This window comes from Saimiri boliviensis, chromosome 5, assembly GCF_048565385.1.
Source record: "Saimiri boliviensis isolate mSaiBol1 chromosome 5, mSaiBol1.pri, whole genome shotgun sequence".
NCBI classification, from domain to species: domain Eukaryota; kingdom Metazoa; phylum Chordata; class Mammalia; order Primates; family Cebidae; genus Saimiri; species Saimiri boliviensis.
The window spans coordinates 147,094,911-147,120,619 of record NC_133453.1 but is presented as its reverse complement, the minus strand read 5'-3'; the positions used below and the strand labels follow the sequence as shown (position 1 = coordinate 147,120,619).

General features: G+C 47.2%; 1 protein-coding gene across 1 annotated transcript in view; it reads right to left on the bottom strand.

Moving 5' to 3' along the window:
- CHRNA7 (cholinergic receptor nicotinic alpha 7 subunit) overlaps positions 1–25,709 on the bottom strand; it is a 124,252-nt gene that overhangs the window by 44,849 nt on the left and 53,694 nt on the right. The window contains exons 3-4 of the mRNA XM_003940558.4: positions 20,260–20,304; positions 8,801–8,910 (exon numbers count right to left, since the gene is read on the bottom strand). Of these exons, the coding sequence (XP_003940607.1) occupies positions 8,801–8,910; positions 20,260–20,304 (155 nt within the window). The remainder of the gene's footprint in view (positions 1–8,800; positions 8,911–20,259; positions 20,305–25,709) is intronic.

The window sequence follows — 25,709 nt, the reverse complement described above, 5'->3', positions numbered from 1 at the left end:
CTGGTGGGCAGTGGACATATGCAGAAACCCCACAACAGGCTCGGGAAGGGACGGGGTGGCGGCTGACCCTGGCCTTTACCTAGCTGCCCGCCCTGCTCCCTCAGGCAGCTCATGATAAAGACTGAACCACCCAAATCGAGTTCCTGTCTGACGTATTTATCACACAGCCCTTACAACCCTGTTGGCTCTGCGTTCCACGCCACAAAGATCTATAAGCTCATCTCCAAAAGCCGTGCTTTGGGGCATGATTAGTTTCAGGGCCCTTAGGGTGCAAGGGGTTGGGGAGCTACTCCATGGACTGGCCCTTTGCCACATGTTGGAAGACAGCCTCGTCCTGACCACCTCAATGCACTGCCATCCCCACAAAACTCCGTTCACCACAGCACCTGTCCTCTGCTTGAAATTCTGCTCAAACTCTTGCACAGCAGTTGGGTTCTGTCATTCCACACTCTGCTGTGGGACTCCTCTGTGGCCCATACCGGCTGGCAGGGAATTTGGTCAAAGGAAAGGTAAATGTCAGACGCCGAGTGAAACCAGTCAAGAAGCGACACTATGAAAACCTCACAACAGCTTCAGAAAAAACAAACTCAGTCTTTTTAGGAATTGGAAGGCTGACTGGCAGAGCAGCCCAGAGCAGGTGCGAAAGTGGAGCCAGCTCAGCAGGAGGGAAAGGGGATCTCTCTGCCTTTTAACTTTAGAAAATAAAGCACAAGAGCCTGAGCCTATGTGACAAGAGACTGGCCAGTAATGAGTCAGACTCTGGAGTCAGGCAGACGCAGCTGGGCGACCTCGGGCAACGGGCTGAACCTCTCTGAGCACCAGTTTCCTGCTGTGAGAACTGTTGACTCTCAAACCGACTTCATAAAGTCCAGCAAGAAGGCATCAAGCCACGATGTCCTGGCTACCATTCGCTGGCACTGGGCGAGTGTCCGGTAAAGGGGGCTTAGCTCCAGGGTGCTGAAGACCAGGAGCTGAGGGCAAGTAAGCTGAACGCAGTGGATGGACCTTCAGAAAGAACCGATGAGGCAGGCAGCATTAACAGTCAACCAGCAGCCGTCCCCTCACTCTGGTGCAGACAGGCGGGCTCCAAGTTAGCCCGAGGCAAACTGCTTGGCCACCAGGGGCTGAGTAAGGACACACAGGCACTTGCCCTTCCTCCCTTCCTCTTGCTGAGATGCCAGAAGAAAGAACAAAAGCAAAACGTGCCCACCGCCATGGGCTGGGAGGAGTGTACAAGCAGAAAAGAACTGAGAATAACTTCCGGACCAAATCACCTCCTGGGAATCAATTGCTAACAAGTCAAGAGGAGAATATAAATAAATATTTTTTGAAATTTTCAAAGCATAAAGGAACTGAAACAAAAATTCTATCAAAGGTATCAGGGCCTCTCCCGTCTCTCCTGTCTCACTCACGGTCAAAGCCAAGACCTCCATGACTTGGTCCCCAGCTTCCCCACCATGTCTCTGACCCTCTCCCTGACCACTGGCCTTCCCCACCCAGCAGTTCTCTCCAGCCACGGCAGCTGTACTTGTTCCTAGGACAGACCTGGACGGCGTGTTCCTGCCTCAGGGCAACTGATGAATTTTTAAAAAGATAAAATCACGACACTTGCACAAATATAAAATGACCATGTGTCAAAGACTACTTAAGTCATTAATGAAGGAACCAGGAAAATGTTCAGACCAATTCTGCAGAGCATCCTAAAAGCAGACACAGACAAAGACGACTGGGCACACTGACCCAAATCTGTCAGCAGGGGAGCTGGTCCACCAGACAGAACCCAGTTGCTTCTCTGTAGACTAGAATCATTCGTTTTGCCATCCGTTTTCTAGAAGTGAGAGTTGAAAACTAGTTGGAAGACCATGACAGGCAAAGTCTGCTACAGACTCGGATGACCAGGAAGGCACCTGTGACCATGCATAGCATTCCACGGGAACCCAGCTGTCTTTCTTCCTCCTTCACTGTTCTTTTGCATTTCACAGTCTTGCACAAGCCTTCTCAACAGGGCCCCCGAACTGGCTGTTCTTTCTGTCAGAAACACCCTCCACTTGATATTGCAGGGCCTGTTACTTCGTGGCCCTCTAGTCAGTCTCGTCTCTCCCTGACCTCTGGCTCGGCCCTCACTATTCCCTGTCCTGCTTCATTTTTCTGGGAGCACCCACACTCTGGCCCATGCCCCCTCCTCTCTTCCACATGTCTGTTTCTCTGGTGGGTTAGGGTCTGGCTGGATCACTGCTGCATCCTGTGTTCCCAGAGCAGTGTGTGACTGTGCCGTGGGAGCCTTCACTAAATATTGGTTGAGCGAATGAATGAACAAATTAAAAACAAACATCCACGGCGACCATGATGAGACAGGGGAGGGGGAGATGGACGGTTCGGAGGATGACTTTGAAGATGCAAACACAGGCTGGCTGGCTCCGCTTGCTTCTTGAAAACAGGCTGCTACTCGCTCCCCCTCTTCCCACCACACATGAGTTAGAAACAGCTTCCCTCCAGCTTGAGTTCAAATATTTGATAATACAGAAGCTGTAACAGCACATCCTCAAAAGTCCTCTGAACTATGACTGTCTTAGTTTGTTTGCTGTTGCTTATAACCAAATGCCTGAAACTGAGTAATTTATAAAGAAAAGAATTCATTTCTTACAGTATGGAGGCCAGGGGTCCAAGGTCAAGGAGCTATATCTGTTGAGGGCTTCTTGCTGGTGGGGACTCTCTGCAGTCCCAAGGTGGTGCCGGGCATTGCACGGGGACGGGGCTGCAGGTGCTGGCTCAGGCCTCTCGTCCTCTTCTTATAAAGCTACCAGTCCCATTCCCATGACAACCTATTGATCCATTAATCCATGAATAGATGAAAACATTCATGAGGGCAGAGCCCTCATGACCCAGTGGCCCCTCAAAGGCCCCACCTCTCAATACTGTCATATTGGGGGGTTAAATTTTAACACAAATTTTGGAGAGGATAGATATTTAAGTATTTATAGAGGGCAAATATGCGAACTATAGCAACCATATCACCTTCCAGTGATGCCCCTGGGCCCTTCAGGAGCCTGGCCATGACTGTGTGAAGACACTCTGAGCATCAGCAGGCCAATCTCGGTTAGGCCGAGGGATACCACAATCTCAGGAGCTATTGGCGTGACAACACTACATCTCACAGATTCACTCCCTAAGATGCCATTCCCTGTGGGCACTGCCTTGGTACCATAACAGACACATTGCAGCCCACACAGAGCAGGCACCACTTGCTGGGATGCAGGCCTGGGCTCTTCTTTAGTCCAGTGAAAATTGCCACCTGCCTGCCTCCACTGCTCTGGCTGGGAACACCCTCACCCCATCTCAAGACCTAGGACTCTCTCTCTTCCACCCACATTGTTGCTATGCTCCCCACCAGAAGCTGAGATTGGATGTACAGTCACACCAGGATGAAAGCAACTAGAACTGGAGTGTATGGCTCATCTGTGCTGTAGCAGACCATGTCGACAATCATCCTCCCGTGCCCAAGACAGCTGCCTACAGCAAGCATCTGCAGCTCTGCACTTGATCTACACATGGGGCAGGCCAGCCAGAGATGCCAGGGAGCTGACACCCCTGGAAGCAGCTCTCAGCCTGTGATGGAAGGCAGCTGGCAGATAAGCATCCCAGTTTCCTGAGAACAAGTCTGAGATGTGCTATACACAGTCTCCCAGAGCTCCCCAGTTGGAATGGGCTCTGGTTGCCCGTAGCATGATTTGCTTTCAATGCTCACTCCAACGGCTTGCCTCCCCGTCCTGCCTCACTCCCCATCCCCGATCCTGCTTCCCAGGATCCCTTCCCAAATAAGCTACTTGCTCAGGAATCCTTGTCCTGGGTTGACTCCTGGGGGAACCTATGACACCTGGCAACTCAGTGATGAGCATGATTACGAGGCCTTACAGGCTGGGCCACACTGCTCTCAAGTGTGTCCTCCCTAGGCTCTGCTATCACCCACAGGGTCAGGGAAATGAGTGAAAGAAAGACACAAGCCTGCAGATGACAAATGCAGCTTTGCACAGTCAGTGAAAAAGGATGGCTGACACCCCATGCTGTTCTAAACTCTCAGAGCCAACAAAAACATCTTTAAATATCTTCATCGAAAAAGATTTCCAATATTGCAATAGAATTTTCTGACCAAGCAGCTCAGAAACAGAGAAGCCCAGAGAGGCTGAGGCAGTTGCCTGTCTCCGCACAGTGCAGGGGCATCCGCAGAACTGCCGGGATTCAGACTGCCCTTCTGCAAGCCAGCTGCTGATCCCAGCAAGGCCTTTAATTCCATCCAAAGGGGAAAATCATGGCAAGCCATCCATAATTGCTACCCATTTTGGGCAAGATGGTGTTCAGAAAACTCCTTGTGCTGCAGGCTTAAAGTAAAGCAGAATAAAGCAACAAAGAAATCACTGGGCTCAGCACCAGACAGAGACGCTTTTATTCCTGCCCATCCTCTCCTCAGAGCAACCTGGCCAGCTGGCTGGCAGCGGCACAACTTGCTCCCCATCTATCAAGGAAATATAGCAGCCCATTCCAGAAATGATGCAGAGATAGCGGTTTTGCAGTGACCCAGCCGCTTCAAAGCACAGAAAATGCGTTATATCCCAAAAAGCAATAGTGACTCACGTGGGGACTCCAATGTCAAACTAGAATAGAGCGAGAATTAGGACAGACACGTTTGGGAGGCTTCGTCTGAGCTACATCAACACTCCTTTCAAAACGGGGGTTTATACAGAACGATGCATTTAACCCCCTCCTTTAGGAAAAGCCCCTCTACTCCATTCAGACAACAACAAAATCACAGATGAGTCTACTGAGCAGAACACATTATTTTCTGTGCCTGGAAGCTGGCAGAAAGCATTAAACTCAGTATTTCTCAAAATCCCCAATGAAAGAATATCGGAGGGTCAGGATATTACTAGTTAAGCCTATTTTTGCTATTTCCTGTGTTAATTTTTGGACTCAGTCTCAGTTGGATGCTTTCTAGGTTGCCTACATGATTTCTTTCTTCTCTGGCTGTTCTTAGCAGCACTGTATCACACTGGTCTGTCCTCTTCACTCCTCCTCCTAATTCCTGCCCTCCCTTCCTCTGTCCATCTTGTCTTTGCACAAACATGTATCAGTTGCTCCTTAGCTAGGTGCTAAGAGGTAGCAGACCCTAAGTGCCATCGTGGAAAGGAATCCTTCTGTATGTGACAGAGAAATGTGTTCTAGACTTGGCAGGGGTGAGGGTGTCAGGGAGGTTTCCCTGGTAGACTGGGAGTTGAGGGGTGGGCATTCTTCACCCTGCAAGAAGCTCATATAAACGCTCCACCTGGAAGCATCAGTGCATCAATGAGCTGAAGTACAAGCAGTAAAGCTGGAGAGTGGACGAGGCTAAGGGCAGGGGTGGGCTGCTTGGCAGATACCTGGGGGCTGCACAATGAGTCCAGATGGCAAGGGGAAGCCAGCCAGCAAGGGAGACAGGGATAACAAGATCTGACTTGTTTGGAAGCTCTCTCCTCATGCTTGCTTCTCCTCCCACATTGCCCCTTTCAGTGGGCATACGGCGGAGTGTGATTCCCCTTCACGATGCACACCTCCTCTGATCTCTCTGTTCCCTGAGCCTTTACTTTGACCCTTGCAGTTTCATCACTTTCCTTCCTTAGCTGTGATCACTCGTGTCCCCAGAGCACCCTGTGGCCTCCCTCCATGCCTTCTTGCCCTAGATACGGGTGCCCATTTCCCCTTCCTCACGTACAGGCTGGGCCCTGCCTACTCTGACCAACAGAACGTGGTGAAGGGCTGTTGCAGGACTCCCACACTCAGTCCTTAGAAGTTCCAGCAGCCTCTATTTCCTTCCTGTCAGAGCACTCCTGGCCACCAAGCTGGGGGACACTGAGCCTTGCGGAAAAGGCCCAGAAAGGGTGGGTCTGAGCTTGGCACCAGGATCAGATCCCCACCAGCTCAGCCCAGTCCTGCCCCGCTGTGGAAGTGTGCTCTTCAGCACGCTAGCCCAGTGGAGCCCCAGCCCATGGCTGTGCCCAATGCCACATGAAATAGACAACCAACCACGTGGGCTGGACAGCCCATGGCATCATGAGGAATAATATGAGCTGTCTGCTTTAAGTCACTCAGTTCTGAGTGGTTTGTTCTGCAGCAATAGATATGTGTCTACAAGTGGCTTAACTATTCTCTGAAATCTACTCATCCCACGTTGGGTTCATGTGGACCTGCAGGCCATATATTTAGCAGTTACTTCAAAAAAGTCCCATATTCTATGTCTCAGGAAAACAAAAGCAGAAAATGAAGCAGCCTCTACATCCTCCATGACGAAGCCCGGCAGACATGGTCTATGGCCACGTGGGAAAGAGGAAAGAGCAGAATCCTTGAGCAGAGCTCAAGAGATGTGTGAGTGACAGGGTTCTGCACCAGCAGCTGCGTCAGGCATGTGGGGCAGGGACTGTTTCTAAGGACCTGGACCCTGGTAACATTCATCAGGCAGAGACCGCGATATCTCTGATCCTTGAAATTCAACTACAACTTGGAAATTCCTCATTAGCCAGAGCATGTGGAATCATCAAACATTGTACATTTTGGAGTTAAAGACCCTACATATAAGCCATATAAACTGCCTCATATAGCCTTATTAATAAGATTCCACCACCATATTATACATATAATATGGTGGGGCTTTATATATATGGAGATAGCATCTCATTTTGTCACCTAGGATGGCATGCAATGATGCAATCAAAGCTCACTGCTGGGCTCAAGGGACCCTTCTGCCTCAGCCTCCTGAGTAGCTGGCACTGCAGGTGCAGGTCACCATGCCCAGCTAATTTGTTGTTGCTATTGTTAGAGATGGGGTCTCACCACATTGCCCAGGCTGAATGTTATAAACTTTATTCTTGATTTCAAACTTAAAAAAAAATCTGAATTGGGAAATGAAAAACATTATTTTTTTTCCTAAATTGTTAAATTACCATCTAGTTCTAAAAGCAGAAATCCTCATCATTCTGCCTGTCAACACACAACTGCCTTTATAGAATGTGTGCTCTTTTCCGAGTACCAACCTAAGTGTGCTCCACACATCCACAGAGTGATCCTCCAAACTCTCTGAAGCTGCTGCTTCCCCTATTTTTCAAAGGAGAAATCTGAGGCTCAAAGGTTATACAGACTGTAAATATTACAGCTAAAATTAACACTCAGACTTCCTCAACCCTGACCCTTTGCCCTCGGAAGTCAGACGCAATGGCCTCATTATGCACTGAGTCGCATCCTCCTCACACTCACAGGTTGAAATCCTAACACCTGGTGCCTCAGAGTGTGACTCTATTTGAAGATAGAACCTTTGAAACGGTAATTAAAGTAAAAGGGGGTCATGAGCGTGGGGTCCTACTCTAATTTGACTGGCGTGCTTATGGGAAGAGGAGATTAGGGCACAGACGAGGACAAGAGAAAGTTGTGTGAACTCAGTGAGATGGCAGCCACCTGCCAGCCAAGGAGAGAGGATCTGAAGAAGCCAGCCCTGCCAACACCTCGATTCAGACTTCAGGCCTCCAGAATTGTGACAGGGCAACTTCTGTTGTTTAAGCCTCCGAGGCTACAGCACTTTGTTCCAGCAGCCTTGGCAAACTAATACAGCCCCCAAGAAATAGAAGACCCCAAGTCCAGGCATGGAAAGGCATGTGTTTGATCCACTCAACAAGGGACCACTTACTCCCATTTTAGACGTTTTTCAAAGCTCAGTTGTCCAAACTAATTTAAGAAGCAAAAAAGTGGCAGCAAATCAGAAGAGGATACTCTTTCAGAGACAGCCCCAATGATTCAAGTGAAATGTGGCCCCCAGCAGCAAAGACAGAGACAGAATGAAAAGTCAATACAAGAAATGCCATCACCCAGCCTTCTGGAAGTAGCCATGTAGGACAACACATTGCTTGTCCAGCGGGATCACTGAGTGACCATCAAGGGCAATTTGGTCACACCGTTCCCTGCATCAGGAAAGCCTGGGCTTCCTGCTTCATTCAGCTGGGATGAAAGATAGCAGTCATCATTAGGAAGTAACTTTCTTTTTCTGATGCTGTTTATGAGATCTGAGACCTTATTAATAAGAAATGTTCTGGGGTCCCTTATTTGACTATGCAGTTTAACAAAAAATTTTACTGCTTCTAGAAACTTACCCTGCATAGACAATTGCCTTTTAGGCATCTGGTCTGCAAGTCAGACTGCCTTTGTTTACCAATGTGTCCCTTATTTCCTGACCTCAGGAGAAAGACTATTAGAATACAGGTATACACCCTGCAGGGGAAGTTTCTGAATGCAGCTAGAGATGACGGTCCTCATGCTCACCTGCAGCATCTCTGCCACAGAACTCTCTTAATGCCCAAGGCGGAAGACATCAGATGAGGATGTAGGCCCAAACTGTGGGCTCCGGCAGTGCACCCCATAGGCCAGCACTTTCCACTGCTGGTCATAACTACTGCCATTCAGAGAACAAAGGCACTGCCTGAGGCAAGAATACTACATGTGCTGATACACACAGGAACAATGCTAGGCCCCCAGAACACACAAGTTCGTGGACATCTTAGGCAGCACACTAGCCAGTGTGTGCATGTGTGCGTGCCAAACCAGGGAATGCTGGCAGAGGCAGCCAGAGCTGCTTCTCAAAGGCCTGGCCATTCGGAAAGCCATGTAGGGAGCAGTGGTCCCAAATCGTAGACAACACATCCAGCATTTCTGTGAAACATTCAAATATACTTGATAGCTACATGCATGCAAGTATAAAATCATGTCTTCCTTTGCTCAATAGGCTTACCTGTTATAGAGCAGAATGTCTGGCTTCCAAATCTGGCCATCTGGGAAACGCACAGTCTTCACTCCTGGGTATTCTGACACATTCCACTGTAGATAGTGATCTGTCCAAGACTGACACACACAATGACATTAGCAGCACTTCACTTCCTTGCCTACTTATATTTCTTATACGCGATTATTAGGTAAGGGCAAAGTCAAAGAGAATTCCAGATACTTTTTTATAACCAAATTGCTATTTATAAAATATCATGAAAATGGGAATTCAATAATCCCTTCCAAAATGACTGTGAAGAGCATAAAAATCACATTTAAGGCCCTGCTGTCACCATGAACACATTCAGATGGCAGCAATAAAGTGAATTCCAACTCTCTGCATGTCCCCGAGCCTCCTCCTGCAGTGGATGGGGTACTTCTAGCCAAATGAATAACTGTTTGCTTTCAAAGTTTTCACTGTGAGAATACTCTGAAAAAAGAAATCCACTTACTTCCATTGGAATAAGAACCCGGCTGGAGGAATGTAGAGTATTTATTTCCATAAAACAATACCGTGCAGATGCACAGGAACCTCTCAGACCTTCGAACGGAATGTTTTCAGATTTGAATTCTTATTTTGTCACAGGGATAGTGCTTCTGAAATCTGACAGTGCAAACCCTGAGCCCTCATGGTGAAACACCGAGTCGGGATGAAAGGAGGCAGGTGAGGACTCAGGAAGCACTCACACAAGCTCAGGGCCAGGCCTTAATTAAGGTTATCGAGTGACTTTTGCCAGGGGAAAAGCGATGTCTGGGGTCCTCCCTCCCAGGACCACGTGCTAAACAGCCCTTCCTAGAGCCCACAGGCTCCGCAGAGGATGCTCTGGTAGGATCCTACCTGCAGCTGCCACATAACCAGCAACACTCCACGGGAGGCTCAGGGCTGACAAGTTTGAATTCAGAAGCTCCTATAATTGCACCATTATCCTGTATTCTGTCCCCCTGCTACCGCCCATGCTCTGGAGTTCACACTTTCCAAGATTCAGAAAAGTATGTGATGCACAACCCCAACCTGGGACCAGAGTGGCTCCTCAGAATCAAACGTGGTAATTTCTGCAGCAAAACATGCCTATTTCCAGTGAGACAAATAAATGCCTCAACTGCACACAGATTTCAATTTGACTTTAGACCAAAAGAGTGACGCAAAGTCACAAAAACATCAAAAGGGGGAAAAAACGTCAGAGCTGCTGAGATTTGGGAACTGCAGATGAGGGGCTGTGGGCCTAGAGCTATTGATACTGCCAACAAGGGACTCGAAAGACATGTCCCAGACCAACCATCCTCTGAGGAGGGCAGGCAGCATCCACAGAGATAGTCCCAGGTCTAGAAGGATCTAATCTGACATCAGAGGAGAGGAACTATCCAGGTGAGTGACATCATTTTGCAGCCAGGGACCTCCAGGAATGAGGATGTGTTCATGGGTGATGTGCCATAGTATCCTCCAGGGCATTCAGAATTGACAGGTGCCTGCTGGGGTCTCTAATGAGATGGACGTAGTTGGGGAGGGGGCAGGGGGCCTACTCAGAAAGGGTGGGTCCTGTCCTAGTTGTCTTCCAGGAATGCCTGGGTGCCAACCAAGCCACGCTTCCTGCAGCTCGCTCCAACTTGGCACCTGTGCCCTGTGCTTCCCTTCATTTCTCTCCCTTGCCCTGGGCACGAGGCCCTTCCACAGCCAACACCTGTGCTTCCTGTGCCACAGTCTTGCCTCTCACCCTGGGATGCTTCTCTGGTCTGGTCACTAATTATCACAGAGCTGGTCACCTTCACCATTATTACCACATGAGTCAGGGCCACAAGGTTCTGTAACTGCCCTGGAAAGTGGGCATGATAATCCAAGGCACTTCTCCCCTCTCCTCTGCCTGCTGAATAATGGTCGGAGATGGAGGGGAGACAGGAAATGGGAATGGAAATTGGGAGTGCTTGGTTGGTCAAACCCAGACCTCTTCCAAGACACACCCAGAGCTGCAGGCTGCCTCTCCACACCCATATACCCCACTGTGTGTACCACAAACTCATCCCTTCCCAGCCAGACCACAGCCTTTATGCTAGTCCAGTGTGCTGTGTATGTCCAGACTCACCATAGTCCAGGGGGGTCAGTGTGATGTCTGCTCCCATTTACAAGAGGAAGCTGGGGTTCAGAAAGCTAGGAGGTTTTAGTCAGTCACTGGGTCAGGACTTAACTGTGTTATTTGACTTTAAGCAAACTGATCTTTGGGCTCTACCAGAGCTGGTGTTTCTGGCTCAATCTCCCTGATGCTGCTGCCCATCTGCTATTTTCCCTTGCTCCAAACCAGGCTGACCATTGTGTCAGAGGCGTTTGAACCAGGGCCACTCCATCTTAAATAGGAGCTGGGTAAAACAGGGCTGAAGCCTCCTACTGGGCTGTGTTCCCAGATGGTTAGGCATTCTAAGCCACAGGATGAGACAGGAGGTCGGCACAAGGTGCAGCTCACGAAGACCTTGCTGATAAAACAGGTTGCAGTAAAGCAGCTGGCCGAATCCCACCAAAACTGAGATGGCCACAAGAGTGACCTCTGGTCATCCTCAGGGCCACACTCCCAGCAGTGCCATGACAGTCTAGAAATGCCATGGCAACATCAGGATGTTACTCTATATGGTCTAAAAAGGGGAGGCGTGAATAACCTACCCCTTGTTTAGCATATCATCAAGAAATAACTATAAAAATGGGCAACCAGCAGCCCTTGGGGCTGCTCTGTCTGTGGAGTAGCCATCTTCTTTTTCCTCTACCTTCTTAATAAACTTGCTTTCACTTTACAGACTTACCCTGAATTCTTTCTGGTGTGAGATCCTAGAACCCTCTCTTGGGGTCTGGGTTGGGACCCTTTTCCAGCAACAGCTGTGGCAGAAAAGGTCGGGGGAAGCTGCAGAAAGCGTCCAAATCAGACAGACCTGGGTTTGCACCAAGGCTCTGGCAGAGACTAGTGGTGAGAGCTTGTTCAGGCAAATCACTGTCTCTGAACTGCAGGTTCCTTATATGTACCCTGCCTCATAGGATGAGATGAGACCATGTGTGCAGCCGCAGATTAAAGTCAAATGGCCCTAGTAGGCAAGTGATGAGTGATGGCTTAAAGAAAGAGAGAGAGAGATCCCCATTTTATAAAATCCTGTGGGACTTGGGAGCTGTAATAACAGTCATAACATAGCTGCAACTGAAGGTGGGGAAGTGAGTGCCCACGTGGAGCAGGAACTTCATGCCGCATGCTCTGGAGCCCAGGTCCACACTCCTGAGCCGGGGGTGACCCCCTCAGGCTCCCATGAAGGTTTCCTAAGAATTGATACGGAATAAGACCCTATAAACAACAACCTTCTAGAAAAAGTTTTTCTCTCAAAGCACTTGCTTCCTAGGTCCCTCAGGAAGAGGCATCAGGCAAAGTCTTTGTGGACAGCACCTGGCATGTTTTCCAGAGTGGGGATCTGAAAAGAAGCATCTATGAACTTGGACTCCTAGACCATCACATTTAGAGGAGTGTGTGCTCTTCCTTCTCTCCCTCTTTCTGTGTGATTCCTTCTCATTAAATCTTCAAAAGAAGAGTGTGCAGGGTTGTGAGGGGACATTCAAGGGTGGAAGAAGCCATTGATCTAAAAGGCACCACAGGAATCCCAATTCTTCCATGGCTCAGGTACCTGTGCCCCACTGGCGCTGCTCGGAACCCACAGGAATCTAAAATATGTGTGAATGCTAGCAGCATGGAAGCTCTGAGGGAGGGCAGAGGAGGGGAAAGGGATGAGAGAGAGGAAGGGAGGGAGGAAAAGGAAAGCTAACTTTTATTTAAGAAAATACATTATGGTATAATAAGAAAATGATTCGGTTTTCCTGGCGCCGAGCTTCTAAAGCCCTTGGAATTTCCTGAGTAAGGGAAGTGTCTTTTGTGATCCATAAATAACCCCTTCTGACTGTGCCTGAGGCCTGAGTTTACACTGAAGAGGTGACTTAGGGTTGGGCACCCAGACAGCTGTCATGGTGGCGGGTCACTGAGTGACTGCAGGAAGGAGCTTTCCTTCCTCTGCACTCACAGCTCTGGGGAAGGGGGAGAAAGGGGCTGGAGGCAGGGTTATCAACACTCTTGGTGGGCACATCCAGGTGCCAGGAGGGTGCCCTTCCTGCCGCCATGCCCTGCCCTCAACATCCTTCCACTTGGTGGCTCCTGAGCTGCATCTTTTAGAATAAACCACTAAACATCAGTCACAGGTTTTTCTCCTCCCAAGTTGTTTCATGACGCTGAATTTCTGTTCCGAAAATCTGAATCCATGTAATCTTTTCTCCAGGGTATTTTATATAAGTAGATATTAAATATTTCTTTGATAAATATATTTTAATTTATATTTATAAATAAACGAGTTTGCATATTATTTAAAATTTTATTAAATAAGGAAAGTATTTTCCAGAGCTCCGTGAGCCATCTTAGAAAGTTACTGAACCTGGGGGAGAAGGGTATGGGAACCCTCGAATTTTCAGTCACCTGGGTAGACAGGGGTAGCCTGGGTACCCCACTTGCAGCTGGTATCTGAAGTGAGGCTGAGCTCTTTAACCTTTGGTTCTGATGTGAACTCCAGGCAGACAGTGTGAGAAATGAATCGAATCGGCGGCCCCCCTGTTGCTGCTGGAAAATTAGTTGTTGGTGCTGGAAAAGACATCATACATTTGATGTCAGAAAACACTTGTCTTTTCAAAATTCTTCCAGTGCCTTATTTTGATAGAGGAGGAAAGCAGGCTTCTTTCCACCCCCACTCTTCTCTTGGGGAGACGTAATGATTGAAACATTGCTCTCACCTTGGCACGCTGTCACAGCCCTAAGCAAGACATTAGCTGGCTTGTCTGTGCACAGGAAGCATGGCATTTCCATGTGTCAGAGATCAAGTGATAATGAATTCAGAAATTAAAAAGGTAAACATTTGAGAAAAAAAAATATGGTTTAAAATCTAATCATCTATGGTGTGAATGCTATTAGTACCGTAATTAGAATTAGGAGGTTAAAGTTAGAGAATGACCCAGGAAGGCCGGGAAATCAAATACCAGAATGGTCACGGTTGCAAAATAAAGAGAAGACAGAGGTTTTTTGTTGTTATTCTTTGTTTTTTTAAGAAGAGTCTTGCTCTGTCGCCAGGCTGGAGTGCAGTGGTGCAATCTCGGTCCAAACCTGTGCCTTTGGATTCAAGCAATTCTCCTGCCTCAACCTCCCTAGCAGCCGGCACTGCAGGCGCACAGCACCACGCCCAGCTAATTTTTGTATTTTTTAAAAGAGACAGGGTTTCACCATGTTGGCCAGGATGGTCTTGATTTACTGACCTCGTGATCCCCCTGCCTCGGCCTCCCAAAGTGCTGGGATTACAGGCATGAGCCACCATGCCCCCCAGAGAAGACAGATTTTTTAAAAGCAGATGTTAAGTCTCTGGATAGTTCAAATGTTTCTTCAGAAACTGAAATGGCTTCTGTCATTTCTTCTCATAGATTAAATCAGATTATGTCTGACAGGCCTCTCAAAATGGTAAAAACTAATCTGCAGAGAAAACTGGCTGCAGAGGAACCAGCAGCTTCCTCCTAGGAACATGAAGAGGTGAACAGAAAGATCAGCCTCCTTCACTCCCTCACGTTTCTGAACGATCAAAATCAAGGGCACCTGGGAGAAAGAATAACAAAACCAACAAACTGTGGGTCAAAGAGAATTTTTCATTTTTTCACTTTTCTGCCTTTTGCATTTTCAATATACAGAAAATGTATCATTTGCAGAGTTCAAATACCCTGGAGAAAACACTGTGTGGATTCAGATTTTCAGGACAGGCATTCAGCAACATGAGACTCGAGAGGAGAAAAACCCATTGCTAGAGCCCTTTCTGTGGCTCTCTGCTCCCGCCCACATTTGCACTCCCCTCGGAACCCGGCCCTGAGAGCCTTCAGTATCGAGCTTCACTTTGTGCGTGTCCATTATCGTGCTGGGTCAGGCCAGGCTGGTTCCCAGTCAGGGAACACAAGAACAGCAATCAATGGAAGGCTGCTTAGAAGTGACCCCTGGGCAGCATCCAAGCTTGCCCTGGTGACACCCGAGTTCCCCATGTCCATGCTGTAGACATGAATAGGAACGCCAGGGCTTGCATACTGAACACTGGGGAGGGGCAGGGGCACAGAGACACAGACATCAGTTAGATGACTGTTAAGGTTTGTTTTAAACCGAGGATTCTTGTGAGCCCTTAAAAATTCAGTTGGGTCCTCTGTAGGGACATGGATGAATTTGGAAATCATCATTCTCAGCAAACTCACACAAGAACAGAAAATCAAACACCGCATGTTCTCACTCATAGGCCGCTGTTGAATAATGAGAACACATGGACACAAGGAGGGGAGCATCAATGCTGGGGTCTGTTTCAGGGGAATAGGGGAGGGACAGTGGGAGGTAGGGAGGCCGGGAAGGGATAACATGGGGAGAAATGCCAGATACAGGTGACGAGGGGGTGGAGGCAGCAAACCACACTGCCATGTAGGTACCTATGCAACAATCTTGCATGTTCTGCACATGTACCCCAGAACCTAAAGTGCAATAATATATATATATACACATATATACATATATATATATATATATATATATATGTATATATATATATATATATATATATATATATATATATAAATTCAGTTGGGAAGCAATGTTACAACTGCTAGATCATCTAGAGAAGCAGCTTTCCAGGTAAATGTCATCTCCCACCTCCTCCTCTCCCACCTCCTTTTATCCTCCTGCTCCTCCTTTCTCCTCCTCTTCCTCTCCTCCTCCTTCTCCTTTCCTTCTGTTTTTCTCCTCTTTCTCCTCCTCCGCCACCTCCTCTTTTCCTCCACTTCCTCCTTTTTTCTTCCTTTTTCTCCTCCTCCTCCTCCTTTTTCTTTTTTCTCCTTCTCCGCCTTTTTCCTCCTCCTCCCTTCCTTCTCTTCAGCCTCCATCTTCTTCTCAACGTATTAATTACACAGCCGGATCACAAATAGCTTCACGGTAGAAACCGGGTTATGTATTTCTGGGTCCCCTCACCTGGCCCAGTTCAATGCCTTCCACCTAGTAGGTTGCTCCAGAAGAAGAGGCGAGTTAAAAGGCGAGTTTTCAAACAAATGAAGCTGCAGATGCTTCTGCCAATGTAGGCTTTAATTAAAAATCAGCTGTGCTTGAAATAAATTTGTAGGTCTCTGGTGACACCCTCTGAAGCAAGGATGTTTCTGAACTCAGTATTAGAAGTCATAATCCAGTTACATTTCTCTTGGAAATCACCATCCTTTAAAGAAAATTGCCAAATCGTATACATTGCTGAAGACTATTCACTTACTTAGGGCTACAGAAGATAGGCACCAGAGAGAGAGAGCTCCCCATATCATGCATTTCTCCCTGTAAGAAAAATGTCAATAGCAGCTCTGTTCTTTAGAGGGCATGGCAAACATCCAACTTCAATTAAAAAGGGAAGCACCTGCCTCATTCTGCAGAGCCGGACCTTACACACTCAGTACGGAAGTGCTGCACAGTTGTTCAGGAGATGGCTTTACATCGTGTCACACCACCTAAGCATCTCAAGGTTCACCTGGCGTTTTTGCTTCATTCACTCATTCAGCCAAAGTTCTTCAGCACGTGCTACAGGTGAGACTGTGAGTATGGCAGTGATCAAATCCACCCGGAACCCTGTCCCCATCCCCTCCTCCTCCGATGCACACATTCTAAGGGGGAGGAAGACTCAGAACCAATGAACAGATAGAGTGAACACAAAGCGAGTTAGATGACAAGAAGCCTTGGGGATAAAAATGAAGCAGGATAAAGAGAACACAGTGGGCTGGAGGTGGAGGGGAAGCTTTGGGACCATACATCAGAGCTCAGGGAGGACCTCAATGAAGAGGTGACCTTTAGGATGAGACGAGTGAGAAGTGAAGGAGAAAGCAAGTGGTTCTTAGGGAGAGTTTTTCTGGCAGGGAGAGCAGTCAGTGCAAAGGCCCTGAGGTGGGCACGTGCTCGGGTGACATGTGTCCCCCAACATCCAGAGGGCGGTAAGTGCAGCCAGGAAGCAGAGGACAGAGGGGACGGGAAAAGGAGGAGGAGCCAGGCAGGGAGGGAACTGAATCCAAGGCGACTTCCACAGACTTCAGCTCCTCCTTTTGTCTTCCTCCTCTTTATCTCCTCCTCTTCCTGTCCTTCTCCTCCTTACTTCCTCCTCCTCCTCCTACTTCCTCCTCCTTTTACTTCCTCCTTTTACTTCCTCCTTCTCCTCCTTTTACTTCCTCCTCCTCCTCCTCTTCCTTCCTCCTCTTCCTCCTTTTGTCCTCCTCCTCCTTTTACTTCCTCCTTCTCCTCCTTACTTCCTCCTCCTCCTCTTACTTCCTCCTCCTCCTCCTTTTGCCCAGGGAGACAGGAGCCCCTGGAGGAAACTGTGCCAAGGAGGTATATGTTGGCTGCTATGTTGAGGACAAACACCACCAGAAGAGGCAACGCTGAAGCAGGAAGGTTGCATGGGGACTTCTGATCATGGAAGTGAGAGATGATGCCCATGCAGACCAGGGCGAGAGCATCATGGCTGATGCCCAGTAATTAGATACTGGATCGGTTTTGCAGGTCAAGCCGCTAGGATTTGCTGATGTATCAGAGGTGAGGTGTGCAAGACAAGAGTTAAGGATGACTCTGAGGTTTTTGGTCTGAGCCAACGGATCCATGGTGTTAACAATTTATCCAAATGAAAAGTCTGTGGGAGGGACAAGAGTGAGAATGACCCACGGATGCTATTATGATGTTAGAGGCAGCAAGGACAATCATAAATGCAGGGCTCTGAGCAACAGCCAGAAGACAAGTCTATAAATGGGAGGAAGGGCTGAGCCTTCCAGGAAAGCACGGGTCATGTGTCCTGAGTAAAAGGAGGGAAGTTAGAGTGGATGGCATAGGTGAGGGCAGGGATGTGGTCACTGAAGCATGCTACTTTAAATCCTGCAGGGAAATCTCCAGAGGGCTCTCACCTGACTACTGTGGAGGTTCTGCAAGGGTCTCACATGTAGCTAAGGGTGTACCTTGGGCAACTAGCAATGGCTTTAAGCAGATCTGTTTTCTTTTTTTCTGAGATGCGAGTCTTGCTCTGTTACACAGGCTGGAATGCAGTGGCGCAACCTCAGTTAACTGCAACCTCCACCCCTTGGGTTCAAGCAATTCTCCTTGCCTCAGCCTCCTGAGTAGCTGAGATTACAGGCACAGGCCACCATGCCCAGCTAATTTCCGAATTTTTAGTAGAGACAGCGTTTCACCATGTTAGCCAGGCTAGATGCAGATCTGTTCTCTATCCCTCAACTCCACATGTATTTGCAGGAAAACTCACCTGCCCAAGAACCACATAGGACTATCCTTTGCCTCCATTTTTACTTCTCCCATTCCACTCTACAAAGAAGGCACATTTCTCTTATCTTACCTCAACTCCCATCTTGGGACACCAACCCAAGAACCAAACAAAGGGTCATTTCAACTATCAGCGTTTGCGTCTGCATGAATTACCTTACAAATTGGATGGCAAATACTTTCAAAGGTCAGGTGAGTTTTAATTCTTTTAAGTCTTTGTTTTCAACAAAATTGAAAGAGAAACTAATCAAGTTGTCAGCTGATACATTTGATGAAAACTACAGTATTTTGGGCATATAATCTATAAGAAGTTTAAAGCTTGTGTAGCATTGCTTTAACAAAATGCCTTTCGTGTCCAACTGCTCATGTTACTACACCTGGTTAAAAAACAGCAACAGAATTGATATGAAAACTGTTATCATTCTCTCCATTCAAGTAATAAAAAGTCATCTGTGGATACATGAACTAATTTAAAACAAACTCGTCTTTGGCAGAGATATAAATTGCCAATAAAAATTCATGTTTTATAATTACTTAAAAATTTTAATTTATGCCACTTTGATGAATTATAATACCAATAATCATAGCAATCCTAAATCAATACAAAAGAAACAAAATTTAAAACTTACGGTGTAAAGGAATAATTCTGATGTAAATATTTACATTTGAAAGAACCAAGGCATAGCGATTAATAAAATACTTTCCGCCAGGCACGGTGGCTCACGCCTGCAATCCCAGCACTTTGGGGAGTCAAGGTGGGTGGATCACCTGAGGTCAGGAGCTTGAGACCAGCCTGGCCAAGATGAGGAAACCCCATCTCTACTAAAATACACAAAAATTAGCTAGGCATGGTGGCGCATGCCTGTAATCCCAGCTACTTGGGAGGCTGAGGCAGGAGAATCACTTGAACCCAGGAGGCGGAGGTTGCAGCGAGCCTAGATTGCACCACTGCACTCCAGCCTGGATGACAGAACAAGACTCTGCCTCAGAGGAAAAAAATAAAAGACTTTCAAATATAAAATTACATTACATTAGGATAAAATTCCATGTGGAAAGTAGAATAGAAATGCAGGCACAAAGAGAAAAAGGGACTAAGCTAAAATCTGACAGTTTAAAAAAAGGCTTGTTCATATGGTGTTTGAATGACATGGGCACCAAATTATTAAGGCATGTTGATTCCATTTAAAATAGAGACTGACCGTTTTATTTTTCAGTGTCAATATTTACAATTGGATATAAGAGGCATCACTTGCAATTAATTAAATTTAGGTTAGCATTGCAGATATCAAATTCAAAATCCACAGATGATATGTAGCATTTCAAAATTCTTGCAAGCATCATAAGAACACAAAGTACAAGGGCCTCTGGTTTAGGAACACTCCACCTGTTCAAACATGCAGTTCTGGAGGCTACAGAGGGCAGGGCCAGAGCTCAAGTCCTGGCGACTGGCTATGGTGTAGATTGTAGGCATCTACATGTTCCTGTATCTTTTTTAAATATTTTTTTGAGATGGAATCTTGCTCTCTCATCAGGCTGGAGTGCAGTTGCAGTAGCACAATCTTGGCTCACCGTAACCTCTGCCTCCTGGATTCAAGCAGTTCTCCTGCCTCAGCCTCCTGAGTAGCTGGGATTACATGCACACACCATCACACACAGCTAATTTTTGTAATTTTATTAGAGACAGGGTTTTACCACGTTGACCAGGATGGTCTTGATCTCCTGACCACATGATCCGCCCACCTGGGCCTCCCAAAGTGCTGGGATTAAAGGCGAGAGCCACCACACCCAGCCACCCCTGTATCTTCTTACTTGTCTTGCCTGAAGTGCTTCTGAAGTGTCCCCGCATCACCCTGGCATATGTGTTGAGCTTGTCCCTGCACTGAGCACTGCCGACTGTACTGCCATACACCCAACATTCATTGTTGGCAGGTGTGGAATAGGGGTGACAGCCATGGCTTTTTTTTTTTTCCTAAACCGCTCAGAAGCAAGCATCTCAGGTACGAGGACAAGTATCTTGGGAGCAAGATCTTGCAGGCCTATGGGTGAGATTGTCACTCTGTTAACTTACCATTTGCAGCCAAATGTTGGTGGTTAAAACTTGGTTCTTCTCATCCTTAAAAAAAAAAAAAAAGCAGCAGCATAAATATGATATGGTTTACAAAAGAAGAAAGAGACAGTTATTCACATGGGGCTCTGACTGTTGGGATCCTCGTTGTGTGTGGAAATTAGAATGTGCCAAGTACTTCCAATATATGCAAGCAGCATTTCCCCAGAGTTAAGCTTTTCTATTTATTCCAAAGTAAGACACGTTTATTATAGAGCACTTACAAGAGATGCAAAGTATAAAGAAGAAAATTAAAACTCTGCAACCGACCATCCAGAAATGACGCCTGCTAACGATTTAGCTATTTATCTTTGTATTTGTAAATGATGCATACACTTGAAAAAAACATAAAAATAGGTGAAAATCCAATTTTTAAAAGTCAGGTTTATTTCCAAAATATATACAGTTTTAAACAAATACAAACATGTTATGCCTCCCTACCCCAGGAAAGGGACCATGGCCCTGTGCGGAGCTGCTGCACCCTGTTCGGATGGTGCCCCGTGGTCTGTGACTCTGCCTTGTCTTTGAAGATCTGGGACATCTTTTCTCTCATTCTCTATCTCCTAGGAGGCACCTCAGGCTCTTGAAATACACCTGAAGGTAAAGCCTACCCAGGTGAGTAAACTAAAGGTGAGAAAAATGAGGTGACTTTACAAAGTAGCCATTCAAACTTGGATCTTTCTGACTCCAGAGCCCATTTTCCCACGTTTCCAGAACATCTCCCTGAGGTCTGACTCCAGCTAAGTCTATGTGCTAACCAGGGAGCTTGGACAGGGTGCCAGCTGTGGCTTTGCTCCAGCACAGGACGTCTGAAGAAGAGACCCGTCAAGACTGGCCTTTCCAAATGGGTTGCAACTAGCGTTTTCGTATGGCTGACCAAGCCCAATATGGCTCAGCATAAAACAACATGAAAGGAGGCAAATGAGTGAATCTTGTACAACAGTTACACTGAAAATACTGTGATTCAGTATGAAACAACCAATGCCAACCTAAAGGCCTCTGAATTTAGCAATTGACACCCTCTCCAGGGAAAGTATTAATTAAGGCCCCTGTGAAGATGTGCCCAGAAGCTGAAACCTCAAGCTCCCACAATAGAAACTACTTGGCCTGGTTCACCAATGGGCAGTTTCCAAAAAAGAAGTCCCAGAGGTAGAAAGAACGTGGCATCTGCTGGGGTGTGTCAGTGTGAGGGATGCAAATGAAAAAGAGTGCTGCCTCTCATTAAAATAAAAGTGTGTTGAGCATGTCCAAGATTGGCAGGGACACTTTGATGTATCAGTGCTCCAGCCCAGCCGCTCACATGCTGGGCACCTCTGGAGTGAGATGGGCCAGGCAGGGCAAACCCCACAGACAGGACAGGGCTGCCTGGTGAGGGACATGGGATGATGTCTCAGAGGACTGCAGGCCAGGGGCAATGTCCACAGGAAGCTGAACATTCATTCAGTTACAGGAAAAAATATAGCCCATTTTCTAAATAAAATGTGCCAGGAGTTTTCAGTCGGAGCAGTTGTAGAGCTAACACATCTCTATACTCTGCACTGAGCAAATGATCCCCCATGGAGCTATCCATTTAAGCTGCTGGAGCACTCTCCAGTTCAATCTCCGGTATTACTGGGAAGCACTGTTAGAACTCTTCAGAACGTGTATCTGTTGCCTAAACTTATTAAGGAGTTGTTGTTTTTAATGGACTTAAAATTAGCAAGGGTTCCATTTAGGTGCCCTTCCTTCTTTTAACTGCGTTTGTGTCTTCATCTTCTGAGAGAAAGGCTTCTGTGGTTTGGGAGCTCAATTACTACCAATCTAATTAAAAGGCTTTCTTCCTTCCAACCTTCTAACAGAAACCCCATCAGAGGGACACTGAATTTCTACAGTATGTGGCAGCTTGGGACCAAGAACGGCTTGGTCTGTAATCAACAAGCAGCAGCTGCCACCACCTGAGCATGCAGGGATGCCCCTTAGGAGAGCCCCCGACAAAGACTCCAGAGGGAGAGAGGAGGGCATGAGGAAACATGCTCCCAGAACAATCTCCCTCCTCCTGGCACCTGCCCAGGTCACGCATGGGCTGAGTCTCCTGGCTCTCTCTCTGCAGTGACAAGTCCCTCACCTCCTTCCCATCCCCACTGTGCAGCCTGCTGCCCCTATGCACACACAAGTGCACACACACAGACATCCTCTATTCATCTTCAGACCGGGCTTTCTGACCACCAGTACGATCAGACCACTCTCCTCCAACTGCAACGTCCAAAGGATCAACTCAAAAATCCTTAGTGAAGTACACAAGCCCTTGCTACAAGCCATCATCCAGCCAAGTTTTCATTCATTCATTCATTCATTCATTCAACAAATATTTATGGAACACTTCCCGTCCCCAGCATTATGCTTGCCTGATGTGTGCAGCAATTAATATTGCTCCTGAGCATCTAGAATAAAAATTGTGTGTGTGTGCTGGGGTGGTGGGGGATGAGGTAGGATTATACAACACAATAATGATACACTGTTAACCCATAACCTCAAATGGTAACAAAGGTCATGAAGGGAGGGAACAGGGCCCCTACTAAAAGGAAGACAGGGACATGGACTTCACCCAGAGTGACAAGGGTGGCGTCCTGGGGCTGGCCTCTGATTTAACAACCTGTGATCCTACAATACCACAGCAGTATGTGGGTCCCCTCCCACCCACCATGTGCACCCCAGCCCTGAGCCTTTGTCCCTTGGTCCCCACCACCAGCCCTGCTTGCCAAGGCTCTATGCAGGCATTACTGTCTCCAGACCCCCACGCCTGTGACCACAGATGAGAGGCAGTGGCTGCAGGCCTTGGTCTCCTCGTTTGCAGAATGGCTCCTGACTGACTCCTTTCCCACTTCTCAAAGGGGTCCTGTGGAACTCTGGCAGCGATAGGTCTGCAGGTGCCATGTTTTCTCCTGCAAGATCTTGACCAGCTGGCAAGAAAAGCCCTTCCTTCCCCAGGGCTGCTCCAAAAGTAGGTTCAGAGTCCATCTCTCCTCTCCCCTCTCCTTCCTCAATCCCTGTCAAGCCATCCCCACCCTGCTGCACTAAAGCTGAGCTCCTGAAAGGCTTCTGCACAGAGGAACTGGGGCAGGACTTCAGCCCTGCACTCAACTTCCTTGCCTCAGGGTTTGCACTTGGCCACACAGGAGGCAGGTGAACTGAGAGACCTGGGGATGGTGGCCACACCTCTGATGAGGAAAGTCCCCAGATGGGATTATAGTTCCCACATGGCCCTCTGGCCCCCAACAGAAGGACATTCAGGGCAGATATGCAGGGGATCCACTCCCACTGCCCAGGACTTACCTAGGGATGAAATCCAGTTCCTCACCCCAGGAGGGAAGTTTCCTTGTCTTTCACCCAAATACCCTCCACTGCTGCCAGAGCCCCCAGCCTGCCATGCAGCACTTGAGCCTTAAACCATGAATCAGCAGGCAGAGCTGCCTACAACAGTCATTCCCTCCCAAGTTGGAGCCCCCCCACCCCGGTCAAACAAGGGGGTTCCTGCAAGAGAGGGGACAGAAACAACCAACCCTGGCCCAGAGGCCTGTGAACAAATATGCAGGTTTAGTTTCCTGAAGAATAGCATCCACAGGAACCTGAGGGCCTGCAATTAAGTAGCACAAACTCTGTGTTTTAGTTTGCTTGGATGCTTATAACAAAATATCATACACTGGGTAACTTAAAAACGATAGAAGTTTGTTTCTCACAGTTCCGGAGGCTGGAAGTCCATGATTAACCTGCCACTATGGTTGAACCCTGGTGTCTCGTGAGGGCTGGCTTCCGGGTTTATAGGCAGCCACATTCTCACTGGCTCCTCCATGGTGGAAGGGGTGAGGGAGGACTCTGGGGCCTCTTATATAAGGGCACCATCCATGATGACTGCACCCTCATGGACTAATCACCTCCTAATACCATCACCTTGAGGATTCAGATCTCAACATACGCATTCAGCAGAGGACACAAACATTCGGACCACTGCACTGTGAAAGTGGGTTTCAGCAATTTGAGATCCTCAGGCTGCCCCCTCCTATTCCTGCTGTGCCCCACTGGGCAGGAGGCATGGAAGAACAGAGTCCACACGGGCAAAAGAACCTGGAGGCTCCCAATTCAGCAGGCAACTGGCTTCTGTGCATTTCAGTATTGTCTCCTGCAAAGCAGGGATAAAAACAGCTTCCCTGACTGCTATAGCAGGTGGGAAGAGAAGGGGCACACTGCAATCTGTGCAATGTCACTCAGTGCCAGGGGCTGTCACCGTGTGGCTACTCACACACACGCTCTCTTGCAAAACCTAACTCCCTTCTCCCTCTGGGATAAACGCAGGAGGAGGAAGTTCCCCAGCCCACCACAGAGTCCCAGAAGGCCAATGTGGCAAAGCACCCTCAAGACAGCGTGCCTAACTCTATTCTTTTTCAATCTGAGCACTTCAGTTGAGAGCATACCTTGATTTAAGTGATCATGCTTTTTAAAATCAATCTCTCTGAGAAATTGTGTGTCTGGTTGAGAGTACAACTGCCGTGGTAATGCGTAATGTGCTATCTTGCATTTCTGCAGCAATTATTCTTTTGTGGATTACTGGGTGACATCATTCAATGTGATTTTACTGAGCTCCTATCACATTTTTTTTTGCCTTTGTATAGATGCTAAGAAAAAAAAACAAAAGCAAACACATAACAATAGACCTAACCTCCATTTCTAAATTCTTGTTCGAAGAGAAAACAGCTAGATAGTATAAATTCCTATTTGTGTTGCACTCTAAAGTTTTTAACAAGGGTGATTTCTTTTATTTAATGTAATCTTTACACCAATCATTTTTCTCTTAGTTTTACAGCATAACAAACTGAGGTTTTTCCTGAGTCAGCAAGACAGTGGGTCTGACAAAAGACTCATAACCAGAATAAGAAATAAACTCCTAAAAATCAATGAGAAAAGGGCAGGCAATCCAATAGAAAAATGGGCAAAAGATGAACAAGCACTTTACCAAGAGGATATCAATAAATGATACCCGAAAATAACAAAGCTAACCCTTAAATAGAGTTTGAATTTCTCAATGTCACATGCACAGGCAAACAACTCATTTTGGCTTCATGACAATAATCCAGCAAAGTAAGTACTATTATTTTTCTCACTTAACAACGAGGATTATGGGAGACCCCCCAAATTTAATTTTATATGTCTCTTCTGTTTGAATGCTTTGCCATGAGCATATGGCATATTACTTTTATAATCAGAGAAAGGGAATGCATAAATATATCATTTATGAAACAAACAAGCTGCTGGCCCTAGGTCACACAGCTAAGTACAGAAACTGAGATCCAACCCCCTAACCTGTTTACGACCTTGTTTTAACAGCAAACACGATGATTATGATCATGGAAAATAATTCCCTTTGGTAACTGTACAAGACA